We start from the raw sequence: 13,720 nt of genomic DNA, 5'->3' as shown, positions 1-13,720 counted from the left end.
TAGAAAGAAGGATGTATCCAAGAAAGGTAATGTAGTACATCTCCCACGATAACATTAGACACCAAAGGAGATCTTGATATGCCATTCGTATTATAACGTTAACAGTTTCCCATTAGAATACCTTTTGCAAAGACAATTAACAAATCTCTTCAGCCAGACATTCAAAAAAATCTTTTTATTTAATAGAGAGAAAGAAATGAAATTCAATCACGGGCAGTTATACGTTGCATTGTCACAATGAAAGTCCAAACACAGAATCAAAATTCAGTGTGATATTGATGAAAATTTAATTCAAGAAATTGTTTTTACTGAAGTTTTACAGTAAAACTGTAACTTTAAAACGTATTTGCATGTTAATTTCAAATCCAAACAGAACAAAATTGTATAACGCAACGAATAACTGTAACGCAACATGAAACATAATTTACTTTCAAATTATTACGTTTTACTGTTTTTCAATATGATTAATTACTCACTGTAACTTAAAATAGTTAGTTCTATTATGTATATGTAATCTAGTGACCACAAGGGGGTGCCAATAAGCCACAAACCACAGACACAGTAAAGTCACACACATTATTAGGATACAATAACAGACTTTTATTCTCTACAGGCACTTCTTCACAGACCTCTTTACAATGCTCATCCACAATAATACAATAAATCAAACAGAATCAAACAATTATCTCTCCTTCTCCACCTTTGTTGCCCGCTACATCCTGACTCTGAGTCCCTGACGTGAGGCAGCAGACTCCTTTTATGTTGGACCTGGGAATGCTTTTGGTGCCACTCTCTGTCTTCTGGGCAATAAAGAAAGTAGGAATGTCTTCCCCCGACAGCACCCTCTAATGAGACCAAGGGACCCCAACAGGGCTGTACTTTTGGACTCCAATTCCCAAGCACTCCTGCAGATGTCCCAATTGGATTGCCATATGAGGACCACTCCCACCTTGCATATGTGGGATGGAACCATTCCCGAATATCAGCTTCTACTGGTCTGTCCATTATTTCCTACCAGTTAGACACCAAGTTATTTCTCCAATCCATTGACCAAATTACCTTCATCATCATGTAGGCTTTCTGTCCAGGTAATGTATTTTTCTCCATCTCATCCAGGATTCCCATTCTTATCTATCTATCTATCTATCTATCTATCTATCTATCTATCTATCTATCTATCTATCTATCTATCTATCTATCTATCTATCTATCTATCTATCTATCTATCTATCTATCTATCTATCTATCTATCTATCTATCTATCTATCTATCTATCTATCTATCTTCAGGCTTTTGGTTTAGTAAAAGCTGCAATCTCTAATGAACATGTTCCCGGGCAGCGTGCATCCCCTGCTGAATATACCATGTCATTATTATTAGTAACACCCATTATTATGAGAGGCACTATTTCATAGATCTTACAAAGAGCAAGATGCATCTAAACATAAATTAAAGTAAAAACATAATTCATCCTGTTATGATTGTGTTATGCCACTCTTTCTTGTTGCCACCTGGATAGCTCTTTAAATTTGCCTACACATCTTACAACCTACACTGTCTTGTGTTATTTGTCTTGATTTTGATCCATGACTATTGGATATTTTTCCAGAGGTGATGTGGGTTGAGTTTTCATTGTTTACACTGGAACAAATTACTTGGTTAAGGCAAGGCTGCCAGCTCTGCAAGACAAATTTGAAGAACTAGTTCAAAAGCTTAGAGGCAGAGCAGGTTTTTCTCTGAAGTCTGCCTGTGCCATACACTAAGATAAGTATTACTGAGGAGACCAGAGAATTCATCACATTTAAGATAGAAAGGCATAGGTGTGTGAGATATTTTGGCACGTTTCAGTATGGATGAGATCTACAGTTCCCTCAAAAAGTATTTAGACCACTTTTTATAGATTTTCTTATGTTACAGCCTTATGCTAAAATCGTTAAAATTCTATTTCTTCCCATCATACAACACTTAATATCCCAGAATGACAAAGAGAACACAGGATTTTAGTAGTTTTCGCAAATTTCTTGAAAATAAAAACTGAAATACCACGTTGATACAAGTATTCAGACCCAGTACTCAGTACTTTGTTGCAACACCTTTGACAGCAATTTTAGCCTGGAGTCTTCTTGGCCGGTTGTGACAAGCTTTGCACACCTGATTTTGGGGATTTTCTGCCACTCATTTCTACAAATCCTCTCAAACTCTGTCTGGTTGGATGGAGACCATCAGTGGACAGCTATTTTCAGGTTTCTCCAAGTAAGGGCTACTGGTTGAGCAACTCAAGGACATTCACAGAGTTAACCTTAAGCCACTGTTTTGTGCTTAGGCTCATTGTCTTGTTGGAAGGTGAACCTCTCAGCCCAGTGTGAGATACAGAGTGCTCTGAATCAGGTTTCATTAAGAATATCTCTGCAGTTTGCTCCTTTCAGCTCTCCTTTAACCCTATCTAGACTTCCAGTCCTCCTGCTGAAAAACAACCAAACAGTATGATGTTGTTACTACCATGTTTCACTGTTAGAATGGCATTGCACTGGTTATATCAGAAAATCTTTTTTTCTTAGTCTGAGAGTCCTTTAACTGTTTGTTTGAAAACTCCAAGTGAGCTTTCATGTGTAACATAACCACTCTACCATAAAGCTCAGACTGATAGAATGCTGCATTTATGCTCGTCCATCTGGATGTTTCTTTCATCTCCATGCAGGTTCTCGCGGACTCAGCCAGGGTAACCATCAGGTTCTTGGTCACCTCTCTTACTCTTACCTCTCTTGGTTACCTCTCTTAAAGACAGGACTTATGACCAATGAATGAGGGTGACAGACAGATCTTAATTTAAAAGCACAGTATGATTCGTTCTCATGTTTCGTGATTTTTCTGGAAGTAACTATTAATATTATTTTAGCACAAAACACATTCGTTTAGCACATTTTGAGCAAATGACTGGATAATGGACATGTGGATTATGTGATATAAGTAACCTGAGAATGTTTTTCTTTTTTTTTCCATTAATGTTTTCACATAATTTGTGGTTGTTAACCACTGGTTGCCTTTGGGTTTTATTGTATAATAAACTTTAAAAAAAACTGAGATTAAATTATTTTTCTCAGCCATCAGTACAAACTACATGGGGCAAATAACATAAAAATGTAACTTTTGAGTGGGGTATTCCTTTAATAGTTCTTGCTATTTGATTTTATTGATTTTATTTGAAAAAAAATAATTTCAAACGATTAAGTCTGACTTATTCAACAAAGAACATAACATTACATACAATCAAGTGAAATTTAACAATCCAGAATTCAGCCCCGACCTAAGAGAAAGAGAAAAAAGCCAATAGGAAGAGTAAATCTTTAAAAGCAAAAAAGAAGGAAGAATGTCCTTTTCCCCAAAAGAAATGCTTATTCAAATTTTTTTAATTAATTTTTGCAGTATTTTTAAAAACTTTTAACAAAGCCTGTAAGTGAGAATTACATTTTTTCCAGTTTCTAATAACGTAGAACATCATTTACTCACTGACTTAAAAGAGGTGTTGTGGGATTCTTCCAGTTGAGCAAGATAAGTCTATCTGCTAGCAGTGTGGTGTAAGTAAATACAATCAATTTGTCTTTCTTCACTTTAAGCCCATCTGCTCACCAAACATGGCTGTTAATGGGTTAGGAGTAATGGTGACACCAAGAGGCATTCAAATATTTTTGTCCAAAATTATGTTAATTTGGTGCACACCCAAAACATGTGGGCCAGTGAGGCTAGAGCTTGATTGCAATGTTCACAACTTGAACGGCATTAACCCTTAAACTGACACATACTTGGGGGTTTAATTCACCCCTGGACATGAAATGCTTTTTTGCTGCACGTTTTAAGGAAACGCCACAGCTCATCAACAAAAAGTGAAATTTTAATGGAACACTTATTTATTTCATGCAAAGAGCATCACATTACTGCAACACTGATCATTTTACACACTGCCAATGAACTATAAAAACTATTACATATACAAGGTGCAACTGACGCCATTGATGAAATTCAGTAAATCACTGAGGCAGCTGCTCTTGAGTTGGCTGCACACAAGCACACAGAGGCCAACGCTGACACTTGCAGGCTAGTCTAGTGCAGCGGCTGAATCCCAGGGACAATGATGCTGATTCGCTAGGGGGCGGCAGTGGTCATCAGCTGGCTGCTCAATTAATGTATGGGACAGACTGATCAGTTCCAGCGTGCTGGCAAATTGCACTGGGAACTAACTATAGCCACTTGTGGCGTTCAAGGAATATACATCACAGAAGATACTCGGCTCTGGCAGGCTAGCAAATTGAACTGGCAATCAACTATAGCCAGTTGCGGTGTGCTAGCAAATTACTTTGGAAACCAAATATAGCCGTTTATGGCGGTTTAAGGACAAAACAAGATAAATGTGATCAATAAAATATTTTAAGTTTAATGATTAAATGCTTTGTTCATATGAAGCTAGAGTATATTGTACACATGGCTGCCTTTCTGAGATGTTAAGTGAAATATCCTTTCCCCAGCATACCCTTGGATCTTTGAAAGGAAGGGACTTCAAAATGTTTTTATATAATATTGAGATGCTGTCTGATCAGTATTTCCTCTAGAATAGAAATGGTAGGGAAGTGAGGAAAATCGTGCAGGTTCCTTTTAGCAAAGTTTCTAATTTGAAAGTTTTGGAAAAATTGTGCTGATGGGAAGTCAAATTTGAAGTGTAATTGTCCATAAGATGCAAAGATATTATCTATATACAATTCTCTAAGTGTTTTAACCGTGGACTTTTTCCGAAAATTAAAAACTGTGTAGGTTTGAGAGGTTAGAAGAAGGTGATAAGCCTGTAGATGTGCCACATATATAAGCTTCTCTGCCTTGAAGTGCTTCCTGCATTGGTTCCATATTCTGAGTGATTGATGGGCCGGGTGTCACAAAGCAGGGTATATAAAAAAGTACAGCAAGATTTTATTTCTATTGCAGACCAGGCTTGTGTATATTCATCAATTTGTGTCAATTTTCAAGTCTTTTATGTCCTGTATATTTGCCACCCAGTATTAAAATTGAAAGTTAGGTAGTGCCATGCCACCTTCTGCTTTAGGGCATTGTAGAGTCGCCCTTTGGATGCCTGAATGTTTCAAATTCCAAATAAATGAAGTTATAATTTAGCCTAATTTCTTGAAGAACAATTTGTTAATGTATAGTATATGGAGATGCTCTGAAATAGAAAAAATCTTGGGAAGGATGTTTACCTTGACAGTGTTGATTCTCCATGCTAATGAGAGATTGAGGGTAGACCATCTGTTCACATCTTGTTTCTTTTTTTCTACGCAGAGAGCAAAATTTTGTTGAAATAGATTTTATATTTATTAGTGATGATTACCCTTAGGTATTTAAACTGACCTGCTAAAATAAATGGAAAGGTGTACAATCTAATATTGTGTACTAGAGAGTCCACTGTAAAAAACACACTTTTATTAAATTTGAGTCCAGGTATCTTTTGAAGTTCTGCTAGTGCATTTTATAATTTTAATAAAAATAAATACATTATTCCGTTTAAACTCCTTATTCAATCTTAAAGACACCATAAGAAACAATAACTTCACCTTTGGAATTAATGAAAATTTTCTGTGGATGATAGATAGATAGATAGATAGATAGATAGATAGATAGATAGATAGATAGATAGATAGATAGATAGATAGATAGATAGATAGATAGATAGATAATTCCCAAGGGGAAATTCACAATTCTGATGTACTTTTGCATGACTTCAGCCCATTTACTTTAAACCTGGACAGTACTTATGTTTTATGGTGTCACCATTTCGCTTAACATGGAAGGTACAATTAACCGCTTAAGTTCTTTTCTCAAAGGAGAATATAAATGAGTGCCAAAACCAGCTATGTACCTGTAACCTCTTACCTGTTTCAATGTCCATACTGTACCCAGAATATTTAAGTCTATGAACCCCTAAAGCAGGCTGTTTGCTGACTGGGGCTGTCTTTATTTCATCCCAGTTTACCACCAACAGAGGGCTTCACAAGAGTGACCTCTTGTGCCCTTAAGAGACCATAGTTAGAGAAAGAAAGAACAATTTAAACATCTCGACAATGCTAGTAACATTCAGACAGACACACTCGCTTTAAATTTTGACTTAAAAATTATATTTGTTTGCATCAAAGCTAGAAGCAGCAAACATAAAGCAATATATAGAATCATACAACCTGGGTGTATTATTCTTCATGCAATCCCAATAACAAAAAAACTTATGGGCATTCCCAGATGGCTTCTGTACTTGCAGATTATGTGAGAAAGACATACCCATTTTGAAGAAAGAGAGCTCTTTGAAGAAAAAAATCAGTTTCTAAAACAAAGGCCTTTGGGGTCTCAATTGAAATGTATCGTCTTTAACAAAAAACAGCATCAGTTTTCATTTATTCTTGAGCACATTCATCTGACTTACTGGTTTTTATTCTCTATTAGCTGGGCATATTGATATTTTTGCTGTTTCTCACAACACAGAAAATGTTACAGAAATCATTTTCACTGAAGCATAAGGTTAGTTTCCTGGGATTCAAAGTTAACTGAGAAAAATACTCTAGAAGCCCACTTTGAGCTCCACCTCCTCAGCATGCAGTGCACTTCTGTTTAGCTTGACAAAACTGCAAATTAAAAGAAATAAATCCTTTTTCACTGAGCAGTTTATTTCCTGAGTATTTCCTGCAAACACAATTTGAAAAGTACTATGAATGAACAGATACACATGTAAATAAAACAATCATCTTAATATTACAAAAAAAAAACATTCTGCTAAAGTTGTTTGTCAGATTCCTTAATGACAGCTTTTGCATCAGTGTAGGTGACCCCTTTATAGATGCCAGTTTTCTCGTACTGGTAAGTGCTGCCATCTGTACAAGTAATGACCACAGTAGCCTTGTACGGAAGATCAACATTTGCTCTGCCAATGGTGACTTGGATATCCATGGTCTTCTCTGGAAGAACATTGATAACATAGGACATGGTTTCAGTTCTCTCTTCGGTGCTTTCCACTGCATATGTAGAGGAGGGGCTCAGATTGAAAGTAAATTCTTGCTCCACCTCTGCCACTTCAGGAATACCAGCTTGGACTGACATACAGAAGGAGGACTCCATGCTGGTGGAAACAGACCAAGATGACTTTTTGGAGATTTTCTTGGAGGTTTCCATTGTATATTGCTGCTCAACTGTAGAGCTGTTCTTATAACTCATTGATTTAATATCCTCTACATTCACAGTAGGAATCACCTGAAACAGAGTTGGGTACTCAACATTTTTCATCTCAGTGTATTTGATGGAGTTGATGAACATAAAGCCTGCAGAATGAATACCTGCACCTAATCTTCCCTTAACTCCCAAGCAAACTCCAGAGCCAACATCAATTGGATACTCTGTCTTTAAGCCACGGTCAGTCATTTTGGCAAAGAACTCTCTACCTTTAGTAGTTCTGAACTTGATGGCCCCAAGACGTAACCCAGCTCCATTATCCCAAAGTGAGAGACAAGAAAAAAACTCTCCAGGCTCAAATTTAAACTTACTATAGGGGTATTGCCCTGAAATTCCAAATTGTTGACTTTTCCCATTAGTTAGCCACACTTTCATAGCCTTAATCTGCCAGCTTCCACACCAAACACCAATTTTCTCTAGTAAAGCACCACTGCTGTACCCAGTGAAATCAAAAGGAGTGCCTCCACATCTACCTCCTATAATGGAAACAGGAAGTGCCATCTTGGTCTGTCAAAGGTGGAGCCTGTTAGTGCTAAAAAAGGGTAAAGAAAACAAATATATTTCAAAATGTTAAAATATGAAGACTACGTGACATGTTACATGTTGATTAGCACCATCCATTATCCAACCCGCTATATCCTAACTACAGGGTCACGGGGGTCTGCTGGAGCCAATCCCAGCCAACACAGGGAGCAAGGCAGGAAACAAACCCTGGGTAGGGTGCCAGCCCACCACAGGGCACACACACACCAAGCACACACTAGGGACAATTTAGAATCACCAATGCACCTAACCTGCATGTCTTTGGACTGTGGGAGGAAACCCACACAGACACAGGGAGAACATGCAAACTCCACGCAGGGAGGACCTGGGAAGTGAACCCAGGTCTCCTAACTGCGAGGCAGCAGCACTACCCCTTGCACCACTATGCCGCCTGATTACCACCAACAAGTAAGAATTCCACTGCATTGATGTAAATAGGTAGCAGTACAGTTATGACTTTGAAAAACCCAATTATATTTTATGGTTTGTCTGGTTTCACCCCAGGATAAATGTTGAAATTCATCCATGGAGGAATGGGGCAGAGGTTTGGGTATGTTGTTTGAAAGATGGCTTTTAACAAATCCCATCAGTGTTTGAAGGTGAGCTGGTCAAGATTGATATGGACTTACCTGTTTATTTCTGTGTCTTGCTGAACACTCTAAAGAAAACAGGGCTTTTGGAAATCCATTTTTTTAATAGAATTTGTTACATTAAGATAATTTTTTCATTCCTCAGATCTATCTGATTAACATTTACAAATCATGGCAATATAAAGTATAAGTTAAGTTATAATTTTAATTGAAATGTTAGTAACTTATCCATGTAATAGGATCTGTCATTTGCAGAAAGTTATATAAAGAATTCATTCTGCAGAAAACGAGTAAGGATTTGGAGGTTAAAACAGAGCTCGTGTCCATTCTGTATGTCTACAACTGGGAGGACAATGACCCAGTAGATTTTCTTTGAGTCCCCTCAGCGGTGGCAGAGTCAGAGGAGAGTCGCGTTCATAAGAGGGCTCAGCATTTAGTGAAGGAGGTGGAAGAATGAAAGTAAACCAAGGAGAACGCATCCTAAAATAGATAGATAGATAGATAGATAGATAGATAGATAGATAGATAGATAGATAGATAGATAGATAGATAGATAGATAGATAGATACTTTATTAATCCCAGGGGGAAATTCACATACTCCAGCAGCAAAAAATATTAAATTAAAGAGTAATAAAAAATGCAGGTAAAAAACAGACAATAACTTGAATAATGTTCAACATCTATCCCCTCTGGTGGAATTGAAGAGTCGCATAGTTTGGGGGAGGAATGATCTTCTCAGTCTGTCAGTGGAGCAGGACAGTGACAGCAGTCTGTCGCTGAAAACTGCTCCTCTGTCTGGAAAATATGTCCAGGCTACTGAGAATTTCTAGGGAGCAGAGAAGATTGGATTTTCACTAGTGAGGATCTTTACAAGGAATGAGTGACTTGTTTTTAAATATGTATTTTAGCGGTTTGTTCTACTTTATTTACAGCACTGTTCTCATGGAAACATTTATTAGGGTTTCTGTTTGATTAGAAAAATAGTTTTTAAATAATTTAATTTAATCTAATAAAAAATAACTGCATTTTAATCAACTTTTATGTATTTTTTGTAACATTTCTGAAACCTGCACAAGGCAGCAACACTAAACATTGCATGACTGTGCCACCTAAAGGTTAATAAAACTGAATAATTAAAAAATGAAATTAAGTATATTTCATTAGTTATTCTTAATCTATAGAGATTTACTTTGGTGCTGAACAAAAAATAGGTTAGTTCTAATGTTTGTCAGTTATATTTGAAACTAAATGCCTTTCATATCTATGGATATCTATGTGTAACATGAAGACCTGTACACTTGTAAAAGACTCACTGGTGATGCTTGAAAATATTTAAGTAAACCAGCACATTTACCTGTTGAGTTACGTTTTTTAATGCAACCATAGGGGTCATCTTTGTCTATTTTGCATTATTATTATTAACTAAAGGAATATTCATGCCTAATTACATTGTCACATATACAGCATGCAGTGAAATTCTTCCATGCATGTCTGAGTAGCATCTTAACATGTCACCACTCTTTAACACCATGAAACTATGATTTTTATTTGAGGGGTCATTGGATAATCTTTCACAAAGCCAGATTCTATACCCACTTATTCTAGCACAGTATATGCTCTACAAAACAAATTAAGGGCTTTGTTATACGTTCAGATCTTCTACTTTATTTTAAACATGTTTAGAAAAATTAGTTGTTTATTGATATGCACCATTCTTAACCGAGATGACATTGAAGTTAAGCAAGTTGTCCCCATGTGAATGTGGGTGAATCCTGAAAGGATCCTGACTTTCATCCAGGTCTAGATCTTTCCTCTAAGTTCATACTGCCTGCATAGGATCCATGCAAGCTATGATTGTAATAATTGGGTTCTGTCAATGGACGGATAGATATATTCAACCCTCATTTACCTCTCTATTGTGAGTTAGGGCAAAATTACTTTTAAATCAAAAGAGGCATACTATGGTGCTAAGTAATTTACAAATGAGATATTGGTAAAAGTACCCTTGAATCAGTCATTAATGTTAAGAAGCATCAAGAGTGTTGCTAGAGATTTTGGATTACATGAAAAGATATCATATTGGGTCCCACCCAGGCCAAACCGACTCTGTACAATGGCTGTGTAGCCACACACTTCGGAACAATACAGTTTAAATAATAGCATCACGATAATTTTTATTACTGCCATAGCTAGTTACATTTGGTCTCAAAATAAATATTTATCTTGTAAATAAATTGGGTTGCAACTTTTACAGTATAGTAAAAGCTGAAATTCATCTCATGGTTAGCATTAACTAAGTAAAGAGAACAATCAAAATAACGCTGCTCATTTCCATCAGCTAGCAAAGAACAAAATGGTTGCTGAAGCCACATCACTGCTGACACCAGGGCAAAACTGATTTATTGGGGTACATGAACAATGTTAGGTCACGGATATAAAAAATCTGTCCAGCATTAACATCATTGGCAACAAAAATGTGTCATTTTCTGTTTTTGCAGTAAGGAGACTGTGGAAGATTGTGGGTTCGCTTCCAGGTTCCTCCCTGTGTGGATAGCACTTTGAGTACTGAGAAAAGCGCTATATAAATGCAAAAGAATTCAAAATTAAAAAAAAAAAGGAATTAAGGTGATACAGCCCATTCCTTGTGGATTATATAATAATAGTAAGCATATACCTCTACAGTTTATTTGAACATCCTTTTCATTTGATTTTTTGATCTTTTGGTTGTTAGGTTAGATTAAAATAATCTTGTAAATTGGTTTGTTTGGCCCATTTATAGAGAATGGACTAATGCTCTGCGGTGGGCTGGCGCCCTACCCGGGGTTTGTTTCCTGCCTTGCGCCCTGTGTTGGCTGGGATTGGCTCCAGCAGACCCCCGTGACCCTGTAGTTATGATATAGCGGGTTGGATAATGGATGGATGGATGGATGGATGGATGGATGGATGGATGGACTAATGCTAACAAACTGGCCTTTCTTAGAAAAAAATTGGGTGTCAACCTCTCTTCTCTCTCTTCCAAGCTTTTCTTTTCATTTCTTTTCTTTTTTGTAACCTGGACTTTAGCTTTGACATTACAATTTAAGCAAAACATTAGCTATTAACTGCATAGAGTGCTGCTCTATAGTTGAAGTTCAAGAGGTCCGGGCTGAACCTGGATGGCTACTTTTGACCAAAGAAACAAGATAACACCAAACCTATTAGTTTTTAAATCTGTTTGATATTTTTAATGGACTCTGTCAGTCAGAAACACTTTGAAATGTTTTAAACAAACCACCACCAGAACCTTTATGGAACCAGTAAGCAAGTTATTAATCGACCACCAACTATAGTACCTGATACAGTATTAAATCAAATATCACATATAACCAGAACACCTGATAGAAAAAATTAAATCAAATATCGGATTTAATAGGTAAACCTGATAGAAAAAAGTGTTTATTTTAAAACAGTTGATTAAAAATAAGCACTAGAACTTGATATAGACCTTCCACAACAAACAACTAGCAATAGTACATTAGTTATTGCAATTTTTAACATCATTTAAGTTTGAACCCAGTGTGTATGAAAGTTATTGCAGCCACCACAAGCATATCTTGGCTTGGTTTTAAAATAAATGGTGTTGAAAAATGTGTGCTTATGACTTATCTAATCTCTTTCATCGTTTCATGGAGTTACTGTACTACACATTCTAACTAATTCCTATTGCTGGACAAAGTGAAAAATTATGCAGACAAGCCTGTCAGAAAAAATGGCAAGATACACATTTCAGGTAAGAAAAACAGAAGTTTGGATGTAAAGTAACTAAACTCATTAGTCATGGCACCAAAGTGCAGTGACATGTGACATGTTGATTAGCACACTCAAGTAAGAATGAGTTTGTAAACGTTACAATAAAAACCCAACAAACCATTAAACCACGTGCAGCGTGCGCTATTTGTTGAAGGCTAAGACTGGACGAAATTGAACTGAATAAATCTTAGTAGCTGTATTACAGACTTTCTAAACATACTACACGATTATCTTTGTGTGTCTTCCGAATAAGGTGCCAAATCTTCTAGCGAGTAAGCTCCAAATAATAAATCTTCCTCGAGGTACATCACGTCGTTTTACTTGCAACTTCCTTTCACATTTTCACACCCAAATAAACATTTCCCACTGATAAGGAACAACTTTGAACTGAGGAAATACACGGCAACAAGTTTACTTAAGACTATAATTTCTAAGAAAAGCATATCTGCGCACGATCAAAGAATAGCATTTACCTGATTGACACCGCAGAAGTCGAAGCACAAACTGCCGCCGCTGCTGCCCATTTATCAGTTTCGGGAGTCAAACATGGGTGGAGATTTAAACAGCTACAGGGCAGGAATTATTGCACAAAGAATAATACTTTAATAATAATAATAATAATTATAATAATAATTTTTCCTTAACTGTAATTGTATGGAAAATTAGGACTTAACAGTAAACTCAATGTAGAAATCTTTAACATGAATTACATTTTTCAATTATTATTGAATGACATTTGTGTATAAAACTAAGGTGCGATGTGCCTTACTTACAATGACATGAATAAAAAATTACACTATTTCCCTGTATTGCGCATAAACTGATGTCTCAGTCAATCCCGTATAGGAAAAACGTGTTAACTCTTACAGTAAATGGAAGGAGTGTTTCAAGATGTACACCTTGTGTTAAATTAACACTGGCGATTTTGCTGTTGTGATGTTAACCAAAATAAATGTAACATTTTCAGAATATTAAACTTTATTTTATACAATTAACAATTACAGTCATTGCCAGTTTATTTGATCCGTTATGTTGGGTTATCGCTCCCTGCACCCTTGAATTTAAAAAGCGCTTTCAGAGAGTTAATTGGTAGTCATTTGCTCATTACCACCTTATATGAAGTCACAGATTTAGATCCCATGCCTGACACTGCACGCTTTCTCTGAATACTCTCATTTGTTCCACTTTTAAAAGCTTTTAAATAATGTGAAGGGGACAATTTAAACGAAGCCAATATGTGCTCCATCCCTATGCTATACGCGACCTTATCAACGTTCATCTGGCGAAGACTGTTAAGCAGTACTGAAATATCAATGAGAGAGTCGTCCAATCCTGGTCTCCTCTGTCCAGTTACATTACATATATATATATATATATATATATATATATATATATATATATATATATATATATATACATACATACATACATACATACATATATATAATATATATATATATATATATATACCATATATATATATATATATATATACATATATAATATATATATATATATATATACATACATATACATACATATA

At 36.1% G+C, this 13,720-nt stretch overlaps 1 protein-coding gene across 3 annotated transcripts in view; it reads right to left on the bottom strand.

The window, feature by feature from the left end:
• The window catches only part of LOC114653769 (aerolysin-like protein), a 49,898-nt gene extending 37,234 nt beyond the window's left edge, over positions 1–12,664 (bottom strand). The window contains exons 1-2 of one of the 3 annotated variants that reach the window (XM_028804270.2): positions 12,651–12,664; positions 6,994–7,786 (exon numbers count right to left, since the gene is read on the bottom strand). In XM_028804270.2, coding sequence (XP_028660103.2) covers positions 6,994–7,755 — 762 coding nt within the window. In that variant the 5' untranslated portion in view covers positions 7,756–7,786; positions 12,651–12,664. The remainder of the gene's footprint in view (positions 1–6,993; positions 7,787–12,650) is intronic. The other 2 variants (XM_051929012.1, XM_051929014.1) reach the window with 2 other exon arrangements.
• Positions 12,665–13,720: the final 1,056 nt, after the last annotated feature.

Source organism: Erpetoichthys calabaricus, chromosome 6 (assembly GCF_900747795.2).
Source record: "Erpetoichthys calabaricus chromosome 6, fErpCal1.3, whole genome shotgun sequence".
Lineage (NCBI taxonomy): Eukaryota > Metazoa > Chordata > Cladistia > Polypteriformes > Polypteridae > Erpetoichthys > Erpetoichthys calabaricus.
The sequence above is the reverse complement of the archived record's forward strand: the minus strand, read 5'-3'. Positions and strand labels throughout refer to the sequence as shown.